The sequence below is a fragment of the Bison bison genome, unplaced genomic scaffold (assembly GCF_000754665.1).
Source record: "Bison bison bison isolate TAMUID 2011002044 unplaced genomic scaffold, Bison_UMD1.0 scf7180017864099, whole genome shotgun sequence".
Taxonomy (NCBI): domain Eukaryota; kingdom Metazoa; phylum Chordata; class Mammalia; order Artiodactyla; family Bovidae; genus Bison; species Bison bison.
This window is the reverse complement of record NW_011494671.1, coordinates 693,413-718,004: the sequence shown is the minus strand read 5'-3', so window position 1 is coordinate 718,004 and position 24,592 is coordinate 693,413. Positions and strand designations below refer to the sequence as shown.

Below are 24,592 nucleotides of genomic sequence, written 5' to 3'. Positions count from 1 at the left end.
TCATCAAGAGGCTTTTCAGTTCCTCTTCACTTTCTGCCATAAGGGTGGTGTCATCTGCATATCTGAGGTTATTGATATTTTCCCCAGCAATCTTGATTCCAGCTTGTGCTTCTTCCAGCCCAGCATTTCTCATGATGTACTCTGCATAGAAGCTAAATAAGCAGGGTGACAATATACAGCCTTGATGTACTCCTTTTCCTATTTGGAACCAGTCTGTTATCCCTTTCCAAAAACAACTACACTTCTACCTCGAGAGCATCCATGAGCAGAGTTTTATAATGCATTGCCCCCGAGGGCCATGATTTATTTCTGGCACAGACTAAAGAGAAGGTCCAGGGTTCTGTGAGTTCACTGGTTCTAAGGCAACAGCTCACACTGGTGATACTGAGGGACCAGGGCTGAGATGGGACTGCAGGGGACATAGCCGGGGAACCAACACGTTGACAAAATTATTTCAGTCATACCACGTCATCAGTACAAGAACAACTCAAAGTATATGACCAGTCACCATTCCAGTGTCTGCTTATTTAGCTATGGGTACTTAACAACATTACATTCACTTCATTAATTTATATGACTTCATAATATTGTGATTATGGATTGGTTAAATTTAGATTGATGCAAAATTAGGGGAAATTTATTCATTTAATAATTCATTTAATAAATGTAAGCATGTAGTCCCTAAGAAGGCCCCAGGGACTATGTGGATGGAGTGACCTTCTGAGATCAGAATTATATCATCTCATGGAACAGATCCTAAGGACATTAAATGGATGAGAAAGTGGCAAGCCTGGGTACAGAAAACATCGGCTGTTTACTCTGTATACATTGTGTAGGCTTACTACACTAAGATATGCAAAGGAATGCAAATGAAATGCTGGCAGTAAGTATTCACTGACCTAACCCCAAACCTAACCCCAAAATAGCTGGAGTCAAGACTGCAGACAAGCATTCTGAAGATAGAAACCAATAATAAACAAATTCAGAGTGCAGTCAGCCCGAACTTATTCATGCCAGTGGCAGGATGGTTTCCTCATGAAGGAACAGGAGGAGAGCCTCCCCCAGCTGGCTGGGCCACCTCCACACCTCAGCGCTCTAAGGGGAATGTCAGGGTGGAGGGGGGTACGAGGAGGGAACCTCGTACAGAAAAAGAAGCCCCAGAGAGTATGTCGTGAAGGAAGGGGAAAGGAAGGCAGTCACACCCACTAAGAAGGTGGGGTGAGAGTCCCTGGGTGTTTGACTCCACATGTTTTACTTGTGTGTGTTTAAAACACGTTTCTCTGTAGGTCTCTGACACAGAGTGGATTCTCATGTCTCTGGAGTAATTGAGGACACATTGAAAGGCTGAAGACTGAATCACATAATTTCTTGTACTTTTTTTTTTGGCCATGCCACACATCCTAAAATATCACATGGTATTTTAATGCCCTGACCAGGGATCGAACCCATGCCCCTGGCATTGGAAACATGGAGCGCTAACCGCTGGACCACCAGGGAAGTCCTCAACTACATGACTTCTGAGGGACGTATCCTTCAAGGACATACAAACAAAAGCAAACATCAATTGTCAGATATTACATGTACGTAAAGAATTTCTAAAATAACAATAGCAAAGAATTATTTGTATCTTAACCTTTAAGCCTATTTGTAAAAACACAAGAAACCTAAATCTGCCCGTCCTACTGATTTACACATTCATACATTCTTTCAACAAGATTTGCTCAACACTTCCAATATGCAAAACAATACGGCAGGAGCTGTGAAGACATAAAATTTAAAAGATGAAGCCAAGGCACAGGAGAAAAATACAGAAAAAGCTAGAGGCAAAAGAACAAGAATTATTCATTGTTCACAGTATGAAAGACTATGCAGAGGATGAAAGAGCAATAGACTCCATCAATGAAGACACCCTAAATGGAGTAAACTTAAATGGAGTCTGGGGTCTGTGATGTTCACAAATTGGCCGCGAGAAGGAAAGAGTAGGTGTTTCCATATCAGGGACCAGGAATCAGTGAAGGAAGGGAACTGGGGATCTCTAAAGAAGAGATAAGGGAATTCCCTGACAGTCAAGTGACTAGGGGCTTCCCTGGTGGCTCAGTTGATAAAGAACCCACCTGCCAATGCAGGAGATGCAGGTTCGATCCCTGGGTCAGGAAGATGCCCTGGAGAAGGAAATGACAACCCACTCCAGTACTCTTGCCTGGGAAATCCCATGGACAGAGAAGCCTGGAGGGCTACAGTCCATGGGGTCACAAGAGTCATACATGACTTAGTGACTGAACAACAAACAATAAGTGGTTAGGACTTCTGAGCCTCCACTGCAGGGGGCACTGGTTTAATTCCTGGTTGGCGAACTAAGATCCAGCATGCTGCACAGTGTGGCCAAAAGGTTTAAATTTTTTTTTTTTTTTTTTAATAAGGAAGGATCATTCCAACAACGGTGGAGGCCCCATGATACAGAACAAGCTCAAGCCCAGGGGACAACGGCCTCAGACCCCCTGACGGTGATGATCTGACACAAAGTCACACGTTCCAAGTGGCCCCAGGGAGGGACCCCGAGACACACAGGGGTGTGTCTTACCTTTGCCATAGAAGAACTTGCGGTAGTAGTAGGCCCCCAGGTCGATGTGCTCAATGACATAGCGCTTCACCTTCTCCCTGTGGATGGGCTGGTTCTCCCTGGGCACCTCCAGGACTGAGACGCCTGCGTTGGTACAGTGAGAGCTGAGCGAAGACTCGAAGGAGCAGCTCTCCCCAGAACTGAAGGATGACGAGTTGGCCCTGGACAGGGCGATCCTCCGGTCGCCTTCCCCGCCTGTCTCATTCCGGAAGTAAGGGCAGCTGAGGACCAAGTCGTTGCTCTTCCCGTCACCCTCATCGGCATCAAGGTTCTCTTTGGAGTTGAGGTCCTCCTTGCTCCCCAGCGGGGAGTCGCAGCTGCCCGGCGGGCCGGCTGGCATCTGAGTTTGGGATGCCGCCGAGGCCCCAGTGGTGATGTTCTTCCTCTTGCCCACGTTCGCCCTCGTGGCCATGGCTTCGTTGATATTGAACAAGATGCTCTGGACATCATAGTGTGCAAAACAGCGCTGGCAGTTCCAAGGGCGGACCCCCCTCTCAAGACGCCCATCTTCCAGCTCACAGGCGAACTTGAATGTCTCATGTTCACTTTTCACAGCCCGCAGCTTGCGGAAGAGGGACGTTTCCACTGACTCTGACTTCAACCTCCGTTTGAAAGGCTTGTCCCTGTCTCTCCCCAGGAGGAGGGCGCTGTCCATATAATCTAATCCTGAGATGCGTACGAACTCGCCTCTAGAAATCTGTGCTGCGGCGTGAAGGCTGGGGGAGATCGCTGGGTCGCAGGGGAAGAACTCAGGGAACCCAAAAGGGGCCATGGCCTTGTGGTCATAGTTCTCCAGCCGATACCCTCGAAGCATAGCAAAAAAGTTCTCCCCTGACAAGCCCTGCCGGTCGATGGACGACGTGCTTCCGTACTCCCTGTGCAGGGCAGCCCCTGTATTGGGGTTCACTGCATTTTGGTCTAAGACGTCTTCTGCGTCGATGTCACTGATGGTAACATCACTATTGCTTCTCTGTCTTATGGGGTGCAGTCCTCTTTGTGGGGAGTGCACAAAGATGTCCCCAATGGTATACTTTGCCTCCACGAAGTCCAGGTCGAGCGGCTCCTCCTGCTGGCCCTCGCTCCCATCATTCTGCCCATTGTGTATAATGGACGTGACACTTTCATAGCTGGTCTGGGACCGGCTTTCCCACAAGGACTTGCAGGTCAGCTCCTTGGAGCAGTCCTTTTTAGGAGGCCACTCAGACACCCTTGCTCTCACACCCATCTTGGGCACGGCCGGGGTACCATTAGCTGGACCACCACTCTCATTGGAACTGGAGGCAGTTAAAGAAGTGGTGGGTCCCATGTTGCCATTGATGGCTTTAAATTTTCGAGCAAAATAATCATCTGACTGCATGATTCTGGGAGGATCCTTGAACTTCGAACAGGCTCTGCCGAGCTTGTGCTTTTCTTCTTGTGACTGCCTGGGGTCACTCATGTCTGCCAAGGCAAGGAGCTCCAAGTCCCACCAGAAAGACTGCTGTAGATCTAATTACATTGTTATTTACAAAGGCTTCTTCTAGAGTTGTATTTCCTCTTGTTAACCAAAAGCAAACAACATCCTCAGAGTATGGTTCCCCCAAAACCAACTTGCTTCTCAGTCTGTAATAATTTTGTACACCTCCATCCTCTCCAACAGCATCCCTTAAGACAACTGGCCAGGAGTGCTTCCTTCACCTGAATTAAAAAACAGAAAATAGCCATTAACAATCACTGCAGCTCAAGTTCAACCCATTCCCCATACAGCTTCTTATCTGCCCTTCTCTCCAATTCCCCCCAAACTGTCAGGAAGTTGCACGGTTCCATATCATGCTCCTCTTTTCTCCAAACACTCTGCCCTCTCACTCTACTTGGCAGCCTAGAATTTACATCACACAGTCAAGCAGCACCCTCCCACCATGGGCCCACATCTGAGCAAAGAGTGCTTCCTCTGTTTCCATAACACCCGCATTCACACTGCCACAGCAGCTTCTCTTATACTCTTCTGGTTTACCCATCAGTCTCCTCCACTAGTGAACTGGAAACTCCCCTAAGCCAGGAGCCACGCCCTTCATCTCCATATCAAGATTATCTAATGATGTAGCTGGGCTTAACTCAGTTAACCAAGCAACATTTCAATTAGTTACAAGAGTAACACAATCGTAATGCCATTGTTTGAGTACTCTTAAACTGAAACAGGTAAACTCAAAATGTCCAGCAGCAAAAAGGTCTGTATCAGGCATTAACAATGAGTTTTCAGAATGTTTTCTTGCAAGCAGATAGGAACTCACACTCTCCTGACTGTGAGGAGTTTCTAAGAATCTGGTGTCAGATTCTTAATCTACTGGAGAGTACAGAGAACTCTGCTCCATGTCAAGTGACAGCATGGCTGGGCGGGGAGTTTAGGGGAGAATGGATACACGTGTATATATATGGCATGTATGTAATACATGCGATGCAATACATGTATTAATTTCTCTATAATTTAGATTATCATCAAATCTGTTCCTAGAAACAGAAAAAATGACCACTGAGAAATGAAAGAAAACAACTTCTGGCCTGATAGTTCTCTGCGAAAACGGTATTTGCTGCCCATCTGAAACTATCACAACACTGTTGATCAACTCTACTGCAGTAAAAAATAAAATGTTAAGGAAGAAAAAAAGAATCTGGTGCCTAAACAAGTACAGCTTTCCAGTTCATTATGCCAATAGCAACTTGACAAATGTGTGGGGGAAAATAGAAGCTTAGAGACTTAAAACATGATTCACCTTTGTGGCCGGTAGAAAACTTTACCTCGTTAACTCTCCTCTTTAATTATAAATAATTTTTCAATTTATTCTGTTTTTAATTAAACAAAAATATTTTCCAGGTATTACATATTTCCTGAACTCATGGCTGTCAAGGTATCTTACTGCTGGATAAGGAATAAAAAAACAGAATGATTTTACTTCTTCTGAAAACAGTGACGAGAATAAAGGCATAATATAGCTAGCTGCTTTCCCTCAGCCTTCACCAAAGCATAAAAAACAACTGCAGTTCAGTCAGGAGTAATGTTAAAATTCTGAATAGCTAAACAGTGTAAGGACTCATTCCAATGGGTTCTTAATGACTTTCTGATGACCATGTGGTGATCTCCAGAAATAGCAGATATTATGATGGCAGCTTGCTTTCTTCTCCATTGGAGAAAAATAATAATAACTTAGAGTGGGCATGACAACATGCTGTCTGCACCCAGGGCAGCTTCATAACTGAGGGAATAATGATATTCTAGAATGGGGAAACCGAGGGGTAGTGAGCAGACAGATGCTTTCCATGGACTCAACAGCCCGGGGTCTGCCCAGGGTGCTCAGAGAGGGACCAGAGCTGAAAGCATCTTTTCTATTTCACTTACAAGTATTATATTTCAAAGAACCACAGATGATTCTGAATTATAGTTATGCCCTCTATGATTTATATTATCACCAAATCCTTTCCTGGAAACTGAAAAAAATGACAACTGAGAAATCAAAGAAAACAACTTCTGGCCTGTTAGGTCTCTGCTGAAATGGTACTTGATTTACTGTAGCAGGTGTCTACGTGAGGTATGCATTCTATTGATAAGTCCGCGGCTTCCTGAACACTCAACACAACCTGAAAAGGTAAGAATGACGTCTAACAGTTGGCACAGAGCTATGTGAATTCTAGAGGCATTAATGTGACCCTCCTTTTCAGTATCTACTACTAATCTGTATCCCTGCTACAGAAGAAAGAACCATGCCCTACTAAGGATCCAGTTCCAAGCACTGAACTGTGATGTTTCTAGAAATACAATCAGGAACTAAGTGCTCACCACCTCAACAATAACAAAATGCACCAAAAGAAACCAGGAGAGAAGGAATGAAAAAAGATAAAAGTTGAAATTAATGGGATGGGGATAGAAAAAACAGACACATCCAAAAGGGGGATTTTTTTAGTCTTTATTTTCTTTTTAATTTTAATTTTTTTAACGCCGAAAACATTTTGTATTGGGGTCCAGCCAATTAACAATTTTGTGGTAGTTTCAGGTGAACATAGAAGGGACTCAGCCATACGTATACATGTATCCGTTCTCCCCCAAGCTTTTTTTGAAGAGTAAGAAAATGGATACACTCCTTCCCAAATCTGAAATAAGGGAAAGAAAGAATAATCTTACACAAGTTTGGAAATGAGAGAGGAGACATGATCACACACACACGTCTAAGTGAAATAAAACTAAATGAAAAAGAACTGTACCACAAACAACTCTACAGTAACAAATTCAGAAACACAGAAGAAACTAAGATTTCCTGGCAAAATACAAACTCCCTAAACTGATCCAAGAATGGAAATTTTAAACAATGAGATTACACTGAGGAGGACAGAAATATCACCACCCCTTTATTCTCCCATTTGGGCTTCCCTGGTGGCTCAGGGGTAAAGAACCCACCTGTAACTTGTTGGGAAGATCCCCTGGAGCAGGAAATGGCAACCCACTCCAGTATTCCTGCCTGAAGAATTCCATGAACAGAGGAGCCTGGTGGGTTACAGTCCACGGCGCGGCAAAGAGCTGGACACGACTGAGTGAGTGAGCACACACACAGCACACACACCACGTTTCACGTTTTCCACTAACAACTCAAAGTGCTCAAAGTCAGACAGTTCTTGACAGAGTAACTGAATAATGCACTTAATCTAAAGCTGCAGCAGAACTCCTGCCAATCCCTTCCTGCCACCTTGTACTCCTGGCCACATTTTCCAGCTTGCCGTAGTTCCCCAAATGAATCTCTAATGACAGAACTATAGAGGGCACCTTTCTTTTAAGAGTATTACTAAAATAGTCATATATTTTAACACTGTGATAAAAATAAAACACCTCAAAACAATGACAGCATTTGTTTTTCAGTAAGCTAAGTGAGAAATCGTTATATCATGTAATTACAAAAGTACTGTGGTTCATGGGGAAGAACTGAAACCAGTGTCTTTGAAAAGCAGATGTCAAGACAGACAGAATGGCAAAGGCACTGAAGCGGGTGAAGAGCAGAGAGAAAACAATGGAGAGAATGAAAAGCCAAAGCATGAGCTGGAGTGACCTCTGGAACAATCCAGAATCTGGATTTCTCACTCTGGGTGAGAGGGAGACAGAGCCGGGCACAAGTGTGTGCACATACACAGGACACACTATACCAGGGAACCAGCCCTGCGTGTCTTTTACTCCACAGATGAGAAAGGAAGGGTCCCGGATCAAGCTGTCTGGCTTATAGATAGGAGCCTGAAACACAAGACCTCTCTGTTTCTCATTATTTTTAGCTTTTCCCCTAGTTCTAGCCTTCTTCCTGTTTTCATAGAGCATGCAGTTCAGACATTTCTAAAAGACAGGGATTCACACTCTTAGTAGCAAGTACCTGAAAGCCATGAAGGTGTGATCCAGGAAGCATCCTGGAAACACCTGCACGCAACTCTGTTCTTTGTACTGATCAAATATTTATAATTCTCTGTGCTCAAATCTCAGAGAAGGCAATGGTAACCCACTCCGGTACTCTTGCCTGGTCGCTAAGAGTCGGACACGACTGAGCGACTTCACTTTCACTTTTCACTTTCATGCATTGGAGAAGGAAATGGCAACCCACTCCAGTGTTCTTGCCTGGAGAATCCCAGGGACGGGGGAGTCTGGTGGGCTGCCGTCTCTGGGGTCGCACAGAGTCGGACACGACTGAAGCGACGCAGCAGCAGCAGCAGCAGCAGTGCTCAAATCTACAATGAACGTCAAGAGTAGGGCAGCGTGCCATGCAGCTGACTGTCATGATTCCCAAAATGATGGAAGGGATAGGAAAAGGATGACATTTCAGAGAAGAGTCTTGAAACGGTAGCCTGCAGAAATGCGAGGGCTCTGACTGGCCTCCAGACAAAGCAGAGAGCACAAAGTCACAGGCCAGCACCACTTCAGAAGTGGGAAAATGCAACCCACAAAGCACCGAACTCTCTTTTCCCAAAGTCGTGCAGCGGGGTGTTTAGTCTGTGACACTAGTGTGAAATACAAGCCAATTATCAAGGTTGGTCCTGTCCTTGTCATCCCCTGTCCCATTTCCCATAGCAGCCGCTGAAAGACCTTCTTGCCCCAGCATCTCAGCAAAAACTGCAGCTTCTTACTTCTTAGATAACAAAGAAGCCAACCCATTTCTTTTGACTTCTGTCATCACTTAATGAACTTACCCTCTTCTGACCCTGTTTCCCCAGACAGCACGCTCCCTTTCCTTGAGTGCGTTTTTAATGTCAAGGACATCCTCCCCTAATAGTTTCCAATTATTCTTACATGACATTAAATTCTATGGATTTTGCTCTTGAGGGGGGAAAAAAAATCAGAAGGTGTAACCAGTACTCTGTGAGCGTTTTAAAATCTACATGCAAAGCTGTCTGACTTCACAGGTGGTGGGGCAGCCTTGAGAGAGAGGGCTGAAGACCCAGCAAAAGGCCACTCAGAGAAACTAAAGAATTTCAGAGCCAGAAGGACCAAGGTATTCTCATTCTAATGGTCTTGGTAATAATTTTTCAAGGACAGAAATGGAGAAAATGTGATATTTAAGCATAGTTGTGTTTAAATAGAATGTTTTTCCAAGTTTTCCATGAGACATCAGTGAGTCTTCAAGAGCAATAATATAGTTACATTTGAGCCACTTACCAGGACTGCATCTGTAGCAAATGGATTGAAAACCACAAAATACTCAAATTGCAAGCCTCATTCGGGGAAAAAACGGTTAAAATTATATGACAGATTTATAATAAAATACAACTACCATAAAAACATGCATCTTTCATGCTCATATTCTATGGATTCTAACACTAACATGTATATCTGAGTAGTCCATCCTCTCTGTGGCCAGGAAGACGATAGAGGTGAGGTAAGTTCATGCACAAGGTCTAAGAACCTGAAGCACACGTCTCATATCACTATGTTCAAGCACATTCAGCCTGGTATCAGTGAAGCCATGACTAAGGAGCTATAAAACAATCCATTAACCTGAATCTTTATCATAGTAGACCAAGAACATCAAGGACATGAAAAAAATTTGACAAATGGGCTACTATCCCATAATGATGATCATAAATGGATACAGACAGTTCATAATAACCATATTTTGGTCGCCCTGGAGAAGGGCATAGCAGCCCACTCCAATATTCTTGCCTGGAGAATCCTATGGACAGAGAAGCCTGGCAGGCTGCAGTCCATGGGGTCGCAAAGAGTCAGACACAACTGAGTAACTTAGCAACACACAGCACGTACGGACATGAAAATTCATTCTTAGCCATTTATCTTGAATTAAACATTCAGTTCAGTTCAGTCTCTCAGTCGTGTCCGACTCTTTGTGACCCCACGGACTGCAGCACGCCAGGCTTCCCTGTCCATGACCAACTCCTGGAGCTTGCTCAAACTCATGTCCACTGAGTCAGTGATGCCATCCAACCATCTCATCCTCTGTCGACCCCTTCTCCTCCCGCCTTCAATTTTTCCCAGCATCAGGGTCTTTTCCAGTGAGTCAGCTCTTCCCATCAGGTGGACAAAGTACTGGAGTTTCAGCTTCAACATCAGTCCTTCCAATGAATATTCAGGACCGATTTCCTTTAGGATGGACTGGTTGGATCTCCTTGCAGTCCAAGGGACTCTCAAGAGTCTTCCCCAACACCACAGTTCAAAAGCATCTATCCTTTGGCGCTGAGCTTTCTTTATAGTCCAAGTCTCACATCCATACATGACTACTGGAAAAACCATAGCCTTGACTAGATGGACCTTTGTCGACAAAGTAATGTCTCTGCTTTTTAATATGCTGTCTAGGTTGGTCAAGACTTTTCTTCCAAGGAGTAAGCGTCTTTTAATTTTATGGCTGCAGTCACCATCTGCAGTGATTTTGGAGCCCCCAAAATAAAGTCTGCCACTGTTTCCACTGTTTTCCACTGAATTAAACATTGGGATGGTACAAAAGATAAATATTTGGGGAAATAAGAATATTAAAAAAGAGAAAAATTCATCTCCTGAGGCTTCATAACATAGGAGTACCCTACAATTTGTGGAGAATAATTCTTTTGGAAGGGGTACTTTTCACACTGATGTCAAACAACTTTTCAAAGCACTCCATGTTGCTATTTGGAAGACTTTCTCAAGTGATGGCCTTAGAAAAGCAATACCTTTGGTGTAGTTAAGGACTTCTTCATCAAAGTAAAGTAAAAAACGTCTGAAGGATTCAGTCTCCACTGGATCTCTGTACTGTGACTCTACCTGATGCTGAATCAGAATCCATGTTTCACATATAATATGGAATAAAAAGTAACACAAATGAACGTACGTGACAAAACAGGAACAGACTCACAGACATAGAAAACACTGCTGCTGCTGCTGCTGCTAAGTCGCTTCAGTCGTGTCCGACTCTGTGCGACCCCATAGACGGCAGCCCACCAGGCTCCCCTGTCCCTGGGATTCTCCAGGCAAGAACACTGGAGTGGGTTGCCATTTCCTTCTCCAATGCATTAAAAATGAAAAGTGAAAATGAAGTCGCTCGGTCGTGTCCAACTCTTAGCAACCTCATGGACTGTAGCCTACCAGGCTCCTGCGTCCATGGGATTTTCCAGGCAAGAGTACTGGAGTGGGGTGCCATTGCCTTCTCCGAGAAAACAAACTAGCGGTTACCAATGGACAAGAGGAAGGGAGAGGGGCATATCAGGGGTATGAGACACAAACTACTATGTACTAGTTAAGAAACAAGGCTATATTGCATAGTAGGGGGAATTACAGCCATTATTTTATAATAAATTTAATAGATTATAATCTGTAAGAACACTCAATCTCTATGTTATATACCTGAAACTAACATAATTTTGTAAATATACTATGCTTCAATAAGATTATATCAATTGTAATTATTCTAATTCCTCAAATTCTTTAATCAATAAAAATGACTTTTAATGATTAAAAAAAAAAATCTGCGCTCCATAAAAGGGTCAAACCAAAGGTTTCTTAGGTGGAGCTCTTATGTGACTTTCCAAGTGAAGTGGTCACATGCTCCACCAGAGAAGGGTTCTGGCCCACTCTGTTCACCACTGAACAGGGCCTGGCACTTAGCTGGCACTCATGATTAGCTTCATCCATCCATCTAAACTGTAATGGCTGCAAATCAAACTACCCCAAAGTACTGACTCAACATACTATCATGACACATCTATCAGGGCACAGTGATTCTGGATTCTTCTCTTTTTTTGGTTTCTTGGCTGGCCCCTCCTCTGATTTTCTTCAAGAGTTGATGCTCCTCAGGGATTATTCGAGGCTGCCTTCTCTTTTAATTCTGTCCATTTTTCTTGGCAACTCTAGCAGTTTCATGCGAATTTCTATGCTGAGGGATGTCTCCATGACCACAGGGCCACGCTGAGCTGTGACAGCTCACACCCTCCCGCACAGCCCCTAAGCATCTGCTCCCCCATCGCCCCATGCCCAGCTCAGGAATGGCACTGCCAGCCACCAAGGCCCACGCCAAGCAGCCAGGACTCACCCAGCCCTCTGCTCACAGTCTGCCTGTAAACTGCGACCTGTCGGCTTGACTTTCCGACTGTTCTCAAATCCACGCAGACCATGCCGTCTCAACTGCCACCACCACTCTTATTTTTCCTAGATTATCCTAAAACGCATCACTAATTCCTCAACACAGGTCACGCAGGGTCTGGCCCATGAGTAGCTATCCAGCCCCTTGTCCTGCGGCTCGAACCCCACCCCAGGCCCACGCATGCAGCCCTTCATTTGACTTTGCTCAGGGGGATCTGCACAGGGTGGCCCCTGCCCAAACGCTCTGCAAGACTTCTTCCCTCCACTCTACTAATAGGTGTCAGAAGTGAGAGCTCAGTTCATAGATTAGTTCTCTGGAAGCCTTCTCAAATTTTACCGCTGATTCAAAAGTTATCTCAATGCAGGCTCCCCTAGCAACCTGCCTCCTTTCTCACCCTATATTAACACCACACACACTATTTTACACCAGCCTGCTCACATGTCACAAACCCCCTCTAGACCCTCAGTTCTGGGCAGGCAGAGAGACTGCTTTGTACGCGATGCTCAGCAAGCAGCCAGGCTCTACCACAGGCTAGCTGAGACCACAGCAAAGTGACTTATCCTTTCTGACCCTCAGTTTCCTATCTGTATAATGGGAATAATCCTTTGATATCAAAGTATCAGCCTAAAGATTTGATTAGATCCAAATGCCAAGTGCTTGTCTCTATGTTTCCTAAATTCAAAGTCTGAAAGAATATTAGTGGGAAGAATCGATCTATATTTGAATGAATATTTATTGATAAACTGACTTCAAATCAAGCAGCTAAAACGAGTTCAACACATCACTGTCCCCAAAGAGTACAGTCATGGTTATAAACCTAACACAGCTACTGTTAACAGATTTACATGCAAAGACTAACAGAACACAAAGCAGAAACTGAACTGCAATAGCTAAGCTGATTCTCCAAGAGGCAAACAGAAGCTTCCAGAAGATGATCTCAATCTTCAGTCATGTGCCAATTGCTTCCCAACTACAACTGCTAATTAAAACAATGTTAGGGGGACTTCACTGGTGGTGCAGTAGCTAAGACTCCATGTTCCCTGTGAGGGTGCCTGGGTTCGATCCCTGGTCAGGGAACTAGATTCCACATGCCACAACTACGGGTCCACACGCCACATGAAAGATTTCGCACGCCACAGTAAAGATCAAAGATTCTGGGGTGCCTCAACTAAGACCCGGACCAGCCAAATAAATGATAAATACATATTTAAAAAGTTATTTTAGAGACCACAACTGAAGCCCACCAGGCTCCTCTGTCCATGGAATTCTCCAGGCAAGAGCACTGGAGTGCGTTGCCATTCCCTTCTCCAGGGGATCTTTCCAACCCAGGGACCGGACACAGGTCTCCTGGATTGCAGGCAGACTCTTTACCATCTGGGAAGATTCACAACTGTATTACAACAAGATTATTCTGGAGTTGGAACTTCCAGTGTGTCAATAAAAAATAGTAACTCACTCCTGGTATAGTAAGCAACTTTCAGCCATCCCTCCATCCATGCATGTGTATGTCAAGAGAGAATAAACAAAGACCCATTTTCTGAAATGGAATATTTTGATCATGGAATTTTTCCAAGGAGACAGATGAACAGCTGTGGGTATTGACTATTTCCCATTAAATCTTTTAAATCAGAAAGAGATAAAAAGAGATGGCTCTGCACCTCTTTCCCTTAGGAGGTTATTAGTTATGGCATTTTTTCAGTCATGTGGCCCCTGACTTACAGATGACACAGTAGGAAATCAGACGTTCCAATTAATAATTTAAGCTGAGGCATTTGTGTCTTAGGAAAACATAGGAAAAGAAGAAAAGAATTCCTATTTGGTGCCAAGTGATTTAGACTGTACCTCTGTTATCTGCATTTAAATATCATAGAAAATAATCTGTTCTATTATCTAAATGAAGGTTTAATGACACTAGGTGACCAAGACAGGGACCTGAGCATTTTATAATAAAAACCTGGGAGGCTGGAGCCCTAAAAACTACATTTAGGGATCTTTCCTATTGTTTACCTGAAAGAGAAGCAATCTTCTCACTTTCTTCTCACTCCTGGTATTTTCTAATGAATCCACAGTGAAAACTCTTGTAGAGCAAAGGATCTGTCTCACCTCGCTCAACAAAACTAAAATCAACCAATACTATTGAAAACTGAACTAAGCGTACAAAGCAGCTACCTTCAATGCGTTCTTTGTTAAAACCCAACAAGTAGACCAGAAAACCATTCAATCTGAGGATGCTTCCTTTCAATTGAACATAAAGGACATGAAAAGAAAACTGCACCAACCTAGACAATAGTCTAGTATTTGATTTTTCAGAAATAGTAATTTTAGCAGCAAATACACAACAAACTCCATTCACTAATCACACACTCTCCAAGCTATCTTCTCATTGTGCTCGTTTATCTGAATTACAGGATACTGAGTTTTGCTGAACAGCTTTATGAGGTTTATTGTGTGATACAAAAACCCTTTTGTTACTCCAGTAAATAAATGTATTCAGTTTTATTAGGCCCTGGACTGGATGCTGGGGGGCCTGAGGGAGCATTAAACATGAATGACAGAGCTTCTTAATCCTCAAGAAGCTTTTTAGCTGGGTGAGAAATGCACATGCATTACAAGTAATAGGAGAAACGCAGCTAAAAAAACAGGACCCCACTTCTGACACTATTTGCAGAAGGCACCCTCTCTGAACACCATTAAAGACAACTGTACAATACATTTGACTCATACTCATCACCTGAAAAATCTCCCTAAGAAATAAGAGATGTGGGAGAAAACATGTATAGAGAGATATTCACTCCAGAACTTTAAGACGGAAAATTATGACACAAGTTTAACAGCCAGTGTGTGCATGCATACCCAACCCCTAAGTTTTGTCCTACTCTTTGTGACCCTATGGACTGTGGCCCTCCAGGCTTCTCTGTCATGGAATTTGCCAGGCAAGAATATTGGAGTTAGTTGCCATTTCCTTCCTTCCTGACCCAGACACTGAACCTATACCTTTTGTGTCTCCTGCACGGGCAGGTGGAGTCTTAACCACTGAGCCACCTGGGAAGCCTAGCAGTCAGTGAAAAGTGAAAGAAAGTGAAGTCGCTCAGTCGTGTCTGACTCTGCGACCCCATGGACTGTAGCCTACCAGGCTCCTCTGTCCCTGGGATTTTCCAGGCAATAGTACTGGAGTGGATTGCCATTTCCTTCTCCAGGGGATCTTCCTGACCCAGGGATCGAACCCAGGTCTCCCACATTATAGACAGCCGCTTTACCATCTGAGCCACCAGGGAAGTTTCAGGGGTAAATACAGTTAATATGGTACAATGAAATATTACACAATCCCCAAATTTCTGAAAAACAAGGATGGCTTTGGGAATTTACAATATCATAATATGTGAAAGGGGTCAAATACAAAACTTTGTGTTAAAAACCTATAGACATAGAAATACTGCAAAGAAACACCCCCATATTATAATGAAATTCTGTTGTTTAGTTGCTAAGTCATGTCCAACTCTTTTGTGACCCCATGGACTATAGCCTGCCAGGCTCCTCTGTCCATGGGATTTCCCAGGCAAGAATACTGGAATGGGTTAGCCATTCTCTTCTCCAGGGGATCTTCCCGACCCAGGCATTGAACCGCATCTCCCGCATCGCAGGCAGATTCTTTACCACTGAGCCGTGCATGCTAAGTTGCTTCAGTCACGTCCGACCCTTCGAGACCATGTGGCCTGCAGCCCGCCAGGCTCCTCTGCCCGTGTAATTTTCCAAGCAAGAATACTGGAGCTGGTTGCCATTTCCTACTCCAGGGGATCTTTCCAACCCAGGGATCAAAACTACATCTCTTATGTCTCCTGCATTAGCAGGCAGGTTCTTTACCACTAGAGCCACCAGAGAATCCCCATATTATGATAGTGAGCATCTATTATAGGTAGGTTAATAGCTGGGTTTTGCTTTCTTCCTTGCATTTTTTCCTAAAGTTCCAAACTTCATAACTATATATAAATATGTAAATCCAAGTATATACAATTTAAATTCCATAAATCATCATCGTGTGCTCAGCCATGTCTGACTCTTTGTGACCCTATGGACTGTAGCCCGCCAGGCTCCTCTGTCCATGGAATTTTTCCAGGCCAGAATATTGGAGTGTGTTTCCATTTCCTACTCCAGGGGATCTTCCCAACCCAGGGATCGAACCCATGTCTCTTGGGTCTCCTGCATTGGCAGGAGGATTCTTTACCACTAGCACCATCTGGGAAGCCCTAAACTCCATAAATAGAATATTTTAAAAACAATCCCCCATAATATCAATGCATGTTTAAGTTACAGAGAGCATATTACTCTATTACATAAGCAGAGGTGACCGTTAACTTCCTTTCCTTCAAGTCTCACAGTAAGATATTTAAACACGGAAACAGATATTAATGTTAGATGAGCAATGCCTATTGTTGTTTAACTTAAAGAGCATATGGCTTTTTTAATAGCAAATATTCACAAAGATGGTGCCTTCCATTCTCACACACTGGAAATTACTCTGGTTAGAAAAATAATGGCTTACATTTGCATCTATTTTCAGATCCCTACAACCTCCTGTGACCCTGGGTACACTGCAAGACAGTATAAAGGGCTCAGGATTAAGAGAGCGGTGTCCACTTCTGAGGACAGGATCAACTATGGGCCCTTCAATCATCCACGCATCCACTGACATCATGTATATGATGGGGATCAGGTCTGCTCTGCACACCTCAGACAGGCACCGGGAGACCAAGTGAGAGCTTACATAAGATACTGAACCACATAAAGGCAAGACATGAGTATTACCGCATGCCGTGCGGGAAGGAAGCGGAGGGAAAAGCCCATGCTGCTTGTTTGATTCTCCTGCAGGGCGGCGGGCTCTGGGGCTGGAGGATTAGGATGAGGGATGAAGCCAACCTACTGGGGGAGGGGGAGAAACAGAAAACAGCTCAGCTTCCAAAAGCCCGGGCCATGATAAACCCAGGACCTAGCGGGTAAGGAAAAATACTGCTAATACCAGTGTCTAGTCCGAATTCTCCATCTCTATGTGTCAATACACTTATCCTAAGAGAAAACAGGAACCCTGCAGCACAGATATTGGTATCAGCGAAACAGAGGAGGGGAGGGCCACAGAGGAGGCTTCCTTCACGCCCTCTCACTGTCTGATTTCACCCCAAAGTGTCCTAATGTCATTGCCTCGAAGTTATGAAGTGCACTCAAAACTCTAGGGCTTCCCTGGTGGCTCAGTGGTGAAGAATCCGCCTGCCAATGCAGGACACACGGGTTCGATCCCTGATCCGGGAAGATCCCACACATCACGGAGCAACTAAGTCCATGCACCACAACTATTTAGCCTGTGCAGCAGAGCCCAGGGGCCGCACCTAGTGAGCCCACGTGCCACAGCTACTGAAGCCTGCATGCCCTAGAGCCTGTGTTTCAAAACAAGGGCAGCAAACCACAATGAGAAGCCAGCTAGAAAGAAGCCCCGGCTCTCCACAACTAGAGAAAAAAGCAAACAGACCACAAAGACCCAGCAGAGCCAAAAATGAATAAGTAAAATGTAAAGAAAAACACTCTAGACCACGAAGATTCCTGTAAACTCAAAGTCAGGGGTGATGCTACGATGACTCCTTCAGGAAGTTGTTCCCCATCACATACTTCTTTAATAAGGCATTCGCTTCCAGGGTGACACATTTTCATTTCACTAGTCACAGAGAATGGATTCCAGTGCACTGAAGAGGAAACACTCCCTCAACATACTTCATTTGGAATTTCAAAAGTATGAAGTGAATGCCAAGTCTATAAACCACTTCCAATTACAGATGCATAATAATTAACTTGGGCTGATTATTTATTTAATAAAGTACCTAAGACCCAAGATCTGTACCTGAAGAAAAAAGTAAAACAATGACCACCTAACATATACACACTACTATATATAAAATAGGTAAATAATAAGGACTTGGTCAACAAAGGTCTGTATAGTCAAAGCTATGGTTTTTCCAGTAGTCATGTATGGATGTGAGTTGGACCATAAAGAAAGCTGAGTGCTGAAGAATTGATGCTTTCAAACTGTGGAGCTGGAGAACACTCTTGAGAGTTCCTTGGACTGCAAGGAGATAAAACCAGTCAATCCTAAAGGAAATCAACCTTGAATATTTATTGGAAGGGCTGATGCTGAAGCTAAAGCTCCAATACTCTGGCCACCTGATGCAAAGAGCCGACACTACCAAAGACCCTGATGCTGGGAAAGACTGAAGGCAGGAGGAGAAGGGGGCAGTAGGGGATGAGATGGTTAGACAGCATCACTGACTCAACAGACACAAATTTGAGCAAACTTTGGGAGATAGTGAAGGACATGGAAGCCTGGTGTGCGTGCTGCAGTCCATGGTTTCCAAAGAGTTGAACCGGACTGAGCGGCTGACCAACAGCAACAAACAACAATTAAGGCCCTACTGTACAGCACAGGGAACTCTACTCAATACTCTATAATGACCAGTAAGGGAAAATAATCTAAAAAAGAAGGAATGTAGCTATAGTCATAATAGATTCACTTCACTGTACAGCAGAAACTAACACAGCATGGCAAAGCAACTATACGCCAATAAAAATTAATTTAAAATTAGTAAATAAAGTAGTTTTTAAAAGAAAGAATGACCACCTAATATAATATATAACAGTTTATTAAAATAACAGAAAGAATACTAGGAAGCCTATTCCCTTATAAAAATGATGGTCACAGAAATCATTACTTTTTTTGAATCTCCAGGTTAACAAGTAAGAGAGAGATGAAGACAGGCAGGTCTGATGACCACCTGTTCTGAGACCTATACAGAACGACAGCCATGGAAAACTGACCTCACGTCAGCTGGTAAGGCAATCGTCTGTATCATCAGAGGCTCCCTAAAAATCCTGGGTGGGCCCCAAGAACTTGTTTGACTAACCAATATCCTTTATCGTAAAATGTCAATAGGAATGCATTACATTTATTTAAGGATTTACCATTTCCAAAATCCTTTTCTGTTCATTTGATCCTAGGAAGACCTGTGAAAGACAAAAGAGAGACACTGCCCTCCCATTTCACAGATAAGGAAATCTTAGGTCAGCTAATATAGTATAATCAAAAGACTGTCACGGAGATCAGAACTAGAATCCAGGTGGCTCCATTCTTCCCACCATCGCTGGTAGTCTCTCGAAGTTACAAATGGTCTTAATAAAAAGCAATAAAAAAATGACTGGCTTTATACAAAAGAAGTCAACCTAAGGCAAATTTGCTAACTTCAAACACAATGAAAGTACCTCTCTTCCCTGCTCTGCAGCCTAAGGGAAGGTATGGTTGACGGGAAGGGGGTACGGGCGAGAGGCCTTGAGGAAGGTGGCAGTGCCCCCGGCCCAGCTGTACTAAGGATACCTGTGCATGGGCCCAGCTCGTAAGCTAGTGGTCCTACTTGGTTCTTTTGTTGTTCAGTCTCTCAGTCGTGTCCGACTCTCTGCAACTCCGTGGACTGCAGCACACCAGGCCTCCCTGTCCCTCACTATCTCCTGGAGTCTGCTCAAACTCACGTCCATTGAGTTGATGATGCCATCCAACCATCTCATCCTGCCCATTACTAAATATCCTGAGGGAATCTGCAGTGTTTCTTAGGGCAGATTCCACATAATCTAGCCACAATACCATCAAATAATAACCTCAAAATTTCCACACCACCACCAACAGCATTTTTACTGGTCCTTTAGGTTTTGCTGCAAATAAACATCCTCTCTCCCTTATACCAAAGACCACTGTCCAGTGCTTTCAACATCAACCACCCACTCAGTCACAACGTTAGATCTTAAGGGAGACGTAGAATCTATTCTGACACCCCCATTCTATAAACCCAGAAGTTAACCGATTTTCCAAAGGCCACACAACTAGTTCAGAGCAAAACGGATCTCCTACTGGGGTCCCCAAACACTCATTGCTAGCAGCTGCTCTTTTTCCTTTTTTAGTTGAATGTGATATTAATGGAAATGATCAATTTTGGTTCATAGATCTAACACTAGGTTCTGCACAATCACCCCCCTGGGCCCTCCCCACACTACGTTTTTGCTTATGAAATCCCCTTGCTTGCAAAGTCTCTCTTCTTCCATCAGATGTGAACAAAATCTAGCGCATTCAAAGCTACCACCTAGGACTCCATCTGCCTGTAACTCACTCTTGTTTACCCTGAAACTTTACTTTGAAAGGACACTCCGTTCCTTCATTGTATCATAGTCTCCATCAGATTCATCCATGTGACAAACACCCACCTATCTACCTACTAAACACCAAGCTGGGCATGGAAGGATGGATGACACAGCTCTTGGCTGGGAGAAGACCAATGAAAACTTCCAGGGAAAGCAACTGCTGAGCCAGGGTTCAGGAGAACAGCCAAGAGACTCCCCCACTGAGGGCTTCCTGCTTTGGCTCCTGGTTCAGATGACCTAAAATCATGTTCAGAGCTGTGCACCTTCCCTATTTCAGTCACTAGGCTTACAAGCCCACCCATCGCTAAAACTGGGAAGCAGCAGAGGACACAGGTAAGAATGGTGGGCAAAGCATCACCTTTCTCTCTCACCTCAGAGACAGGGAGTAAAGAGTTGCAAATTTTACATTTTTTCTCATGGGAAAAAAAAGTAGGTGTTGCCAATTCTGGCCAACACAAGGCAAGAGTGAGCCCTAGGGGCCCACGTCACATCTTGAGGGCAGTCCAGCCTCTGCTCTCACGGGGCCACGTGTCGGAAGCCGCATTGCACCATCAGGCTGGGTGACCTGGGGAAGCTGCACTGGTTCCCAGACTCAGGGATGAGTCGTCATGGTGATTAAAGCAGAACTCCTCTGACCTCTTCATCACCGACGGGGAACCAACCTGTTTTTCCTGCATTCTGTCCTGTTGAACCAGAACTCTCAACATGAATCACCACTGATTCTACTTGCCAGTAGATCCAGTCTTATTTTAGCCACACATTCTTTTTTTTAGGCTCAGGCCTAAGTCCCTCTGTAAAGATGCAGTGTTACTAGAAAGGTTTCTTCAAACTTCAGAACCTCTTTCTGAGCAAAATATTCCTTCTCTCTAAGAATACATTGTGGGTGCAGTTCCTACTTTTCAAAATTACCTAAGAGAGACTGATACCTGGATTCTCTTGCCCCAAGATCCTGGTTCAGAGGGCCTTGGGGGAACCCTCAGTCTGTAGCTTGAAAAGGTGATTCTCAAACACAATTAGGATCAGAAGTTACCGGCTTAAACACAATTCTAAAGGATGAAAAATAAAGCTAAATGCATAATTCTCAAATGTTCCTATGTTCCCCTTTCTCAAGTACTAATATCTTACTCAGATATAACAGCTGGCAATTTATTTACTCACAATATTTTTTAGTTAGGTTTAAGGAGGATAAATGAAATTAAAATTGAGAAAACTCTAGAAACCATTTACATAAGTTCAAAGCACTAGAAGTTTTCTACTCTGGTGACCAGAGTCCAAGTCTGCTCTGCTGACAAGATATATTCGGGTTGGGGTGTATGTGTGTGTGTGGAAGGGGGTGGGGTGGGGGGGGATTAAGAGTCTGGAATTAACAGATATACACTACTACATATAAAGTAGGTAAACAATAAGGACCTACTGTATAGCAGAGGGAACTACACTCAATATGTTGTAATAACCTACAATGGATAAGAATCTAAAAAAGAATATATATACACACACGCGCACATATATATACAGCTATATATATACTTATATAAAACTGCATTGCTTTGCTGTACACTTAAAACTAACCCATTATAAATTAACTACAGTTCAATACAAAATAATAAAGATACAGCGTATGTGTGCTCAGTCACTCAGGAGTGTCTGATTCTTTGCAACCCTATGAAACTACAGCCAACCAGGCTTCTCTAACCATAGGATTTTTCAGGCAATAATACTGGAATGGGTTGCCATTTCCTTTTCCAGGGGATCTTCCCAACCCAGGGATGGAACCCACATCTATGTCCCCTGCACTGCCAGGCAGATTCTTTACCACTAAGCCACCTGGGAAGCACCAAGAAAGATACCATGTCACATTTTTTAAAAAGATATATTCTAATCACAATATATATTGAGGACTTTTTAAGTGCCAAGCACATTCTTATCAAGTATTACCTCCAATAACTTTATGTGGTAGGAATCACTTTTATCCCCAATTTAAAACAAAACTGCTCAAGCCCCCAAATATGGCATTTAAAACTCTTCCCAAACTGAGCTGCATTTGACCAAGACCACCCATAGAATCCCCTCCATCTCCCCAAAACACCGTCCCATTCCCACCGCCATGCTTTCCTGTTGGGAGTTCCCTCCCATTAAGAACTTAGACGCTGACATTAGACTAAAGTTCAGCCCGGCTGAGTCACTTACAGTGTCTCCCTTGGGCAAGTTCCCGAAACCCCTACAATCTCGGGTCTATCATCTGTAAAAGAGGTTTACTGTACCTACTGCACAGAGAGTTGAGGGCCTGCTCCATTCTGGGCACTGCTATAGGATGGATGGACCAGAAAAGGTCCTGCTTCCACAGAATATCTAGTCTCGGAAGTCACATAATAAAGAGGACAAATAAACACTTAACTTGTCAGCAGTGAGTGCCATAGGGCAGGATTAAAATGGCTGGGGTGTTTAGGTGCGGGTGTGATGTTACCAGAAGGGTCAGGTGGCTGCAGGAAGAGCTGGAGGGAAGGAGGAGGGCCTGGTCCACACAGGAGGACAGGAGGAGGCCAGGGAGAGGGTCTCCTATCAGGGACAGCAAGACTGGAGCTGAGGGCAGACTCCAAGACCAAGGAGCCTGGAAAAGGAGCTAGGAAGGTAGCTGGACTAAGAGGGGATTTTATTCCAGAAGGTTCTGAGCAGACGAGTGAAGATAACCTGTTTCAGTAAGAACAGGCTCCAGCAGACAAAGGTCAGGCCACTGCGATCATCAGGCACAACAGGGTGACAGGCAAGATGTCTGCTAAGAATGGCAGACTCTGGGAGGGGAAATCTGGAATGAGAACTCAGACCTAGCAGCACAGGCTGATAAATGGACTCAGCAAGAAAGGTCAAGGATGACTCTGAGATGTGGGCCCCTGATTAACAGGAAGGCAACAAGTTATTAAGATGGAGACGATCATCAGAGGAGCAGGGATTCTAGGGTCAAATGCGATCATGTGCGCAGAATTCTTACCAGCACAGGCCTGAGACACACTGAGAACCTGATCCACACCAACAGTGATTTTTGTGGCTGTCTTCATCATTGCAGGCCAAGCTTCAAACCCTGCCCACCCAGCTCAGGCCGGTCTCTCCTTAACTGTGAACCAGTTACATGTCCCACTCACCTGGGCACATGATACACACTGCCCTGCCATGCAAATTTTGTGCAGTTTTCCTGGGGATGGCGGGGAAGGGGATGAAAAGTAAATTCAGCCTCCAAAATTGTTCACACACTTCTTGAGGGTGATAAAGCACAGCCCATAATACTTGTTAAAATGAACTGCAGTGTCTAGAGAACTGGGGTGTATATTCTGCAAAAAAAGATTCTGAGGCTTAGCTGCTATACTCTCAACAAATACCCAGGCTTCATGTCTGCGCCTGGTACTTAAAAAGCGCTCAACAAATTTTACAACTGGAGTGTATCTTTTTTTTTTTTCCTTCAAGTTAGGGTTTTCTGTTTTCCTCACAGAGGAACACTAGGAAGGACTTTGGAAGCAAGGTCCTGAGAGTAAAAAACAGGAGATGAGCCTGATTAGGGCCAACCCTGCCTTTGGGGACAGGGCTCTGTCTGTGCTCAGGTCTGGCCTGTCACATTCTGAACTGGAGATTTCAGAACTGGCAGAGAGGACAGGCAGGGCTTCCCAAAAGGCTGTCTGTGGACCTGCCCCAGACCAGTTGCTGGAAAACTGGCTGAGAAGAGTCTGTTAAAATCCCAAATCCTTCAGCCACTCTCCTAGAACTGTGACTCATGCAGCTGGGCGTGGGGCCCCTAGACTGTTTTTAACAAGTTCCTCAGCTGTTTCACATTGATTCATCTCTGAGATCCATGGGGTAGGAAAGCACTTTGCAAAATCTAAAACATGACACAAGCATATCGTGTTATTAAACCATTAAATCAAAAGCAGTGTTAATGGCTGCCTTTTAAAGCCACCCACACACTCTCCACAGTGATGACATTCACCCAAGTCCATACTTCTCCAAGGGCTGGATCCTGGCTGGTCCACGCCTACACACCAAACAGCGTGGCAGGGAATGACCTCGACAGAAAGCTGAAGACTGAAAGCAGGTTTAAATCAGAGTTAGGTGTCCAGGGGTCAGTGTCCAGCCTAAAACAAGAGAGGGAACAGGCAACGTGGTAGGTAGAAGAGAGGGCAAAGCTGGTGCACGCACAGAT

General features: G+C 44.2%; 1 protein-coding gene across 1 annotated transcript in view; it reads right to left on the bottom strand.

Moving 5' to 3' along the window:
- SIPA1L2 (signal-induced proliferation-associated 1 like 2) overlaps positions 1-24,592 on the bottom strand; it is a 182,007-nt gene that overhangs the window by 114,075 nt on the left and 43,340 nt on the right. Inside the window, exon 2 of the mRNA XM_010838598.1 lies at positions 2,582-4,297. Within this exon, the coding sequence (XP_010836900.1) occupies positions 2,582-4,058 (1,477 nt within the window). The 5' untranslated portion in view covers positions 4,059-4,297. The remainder of the gene's footprint in view (positions 1-2,581; positions 4,298-24,592) is intronic.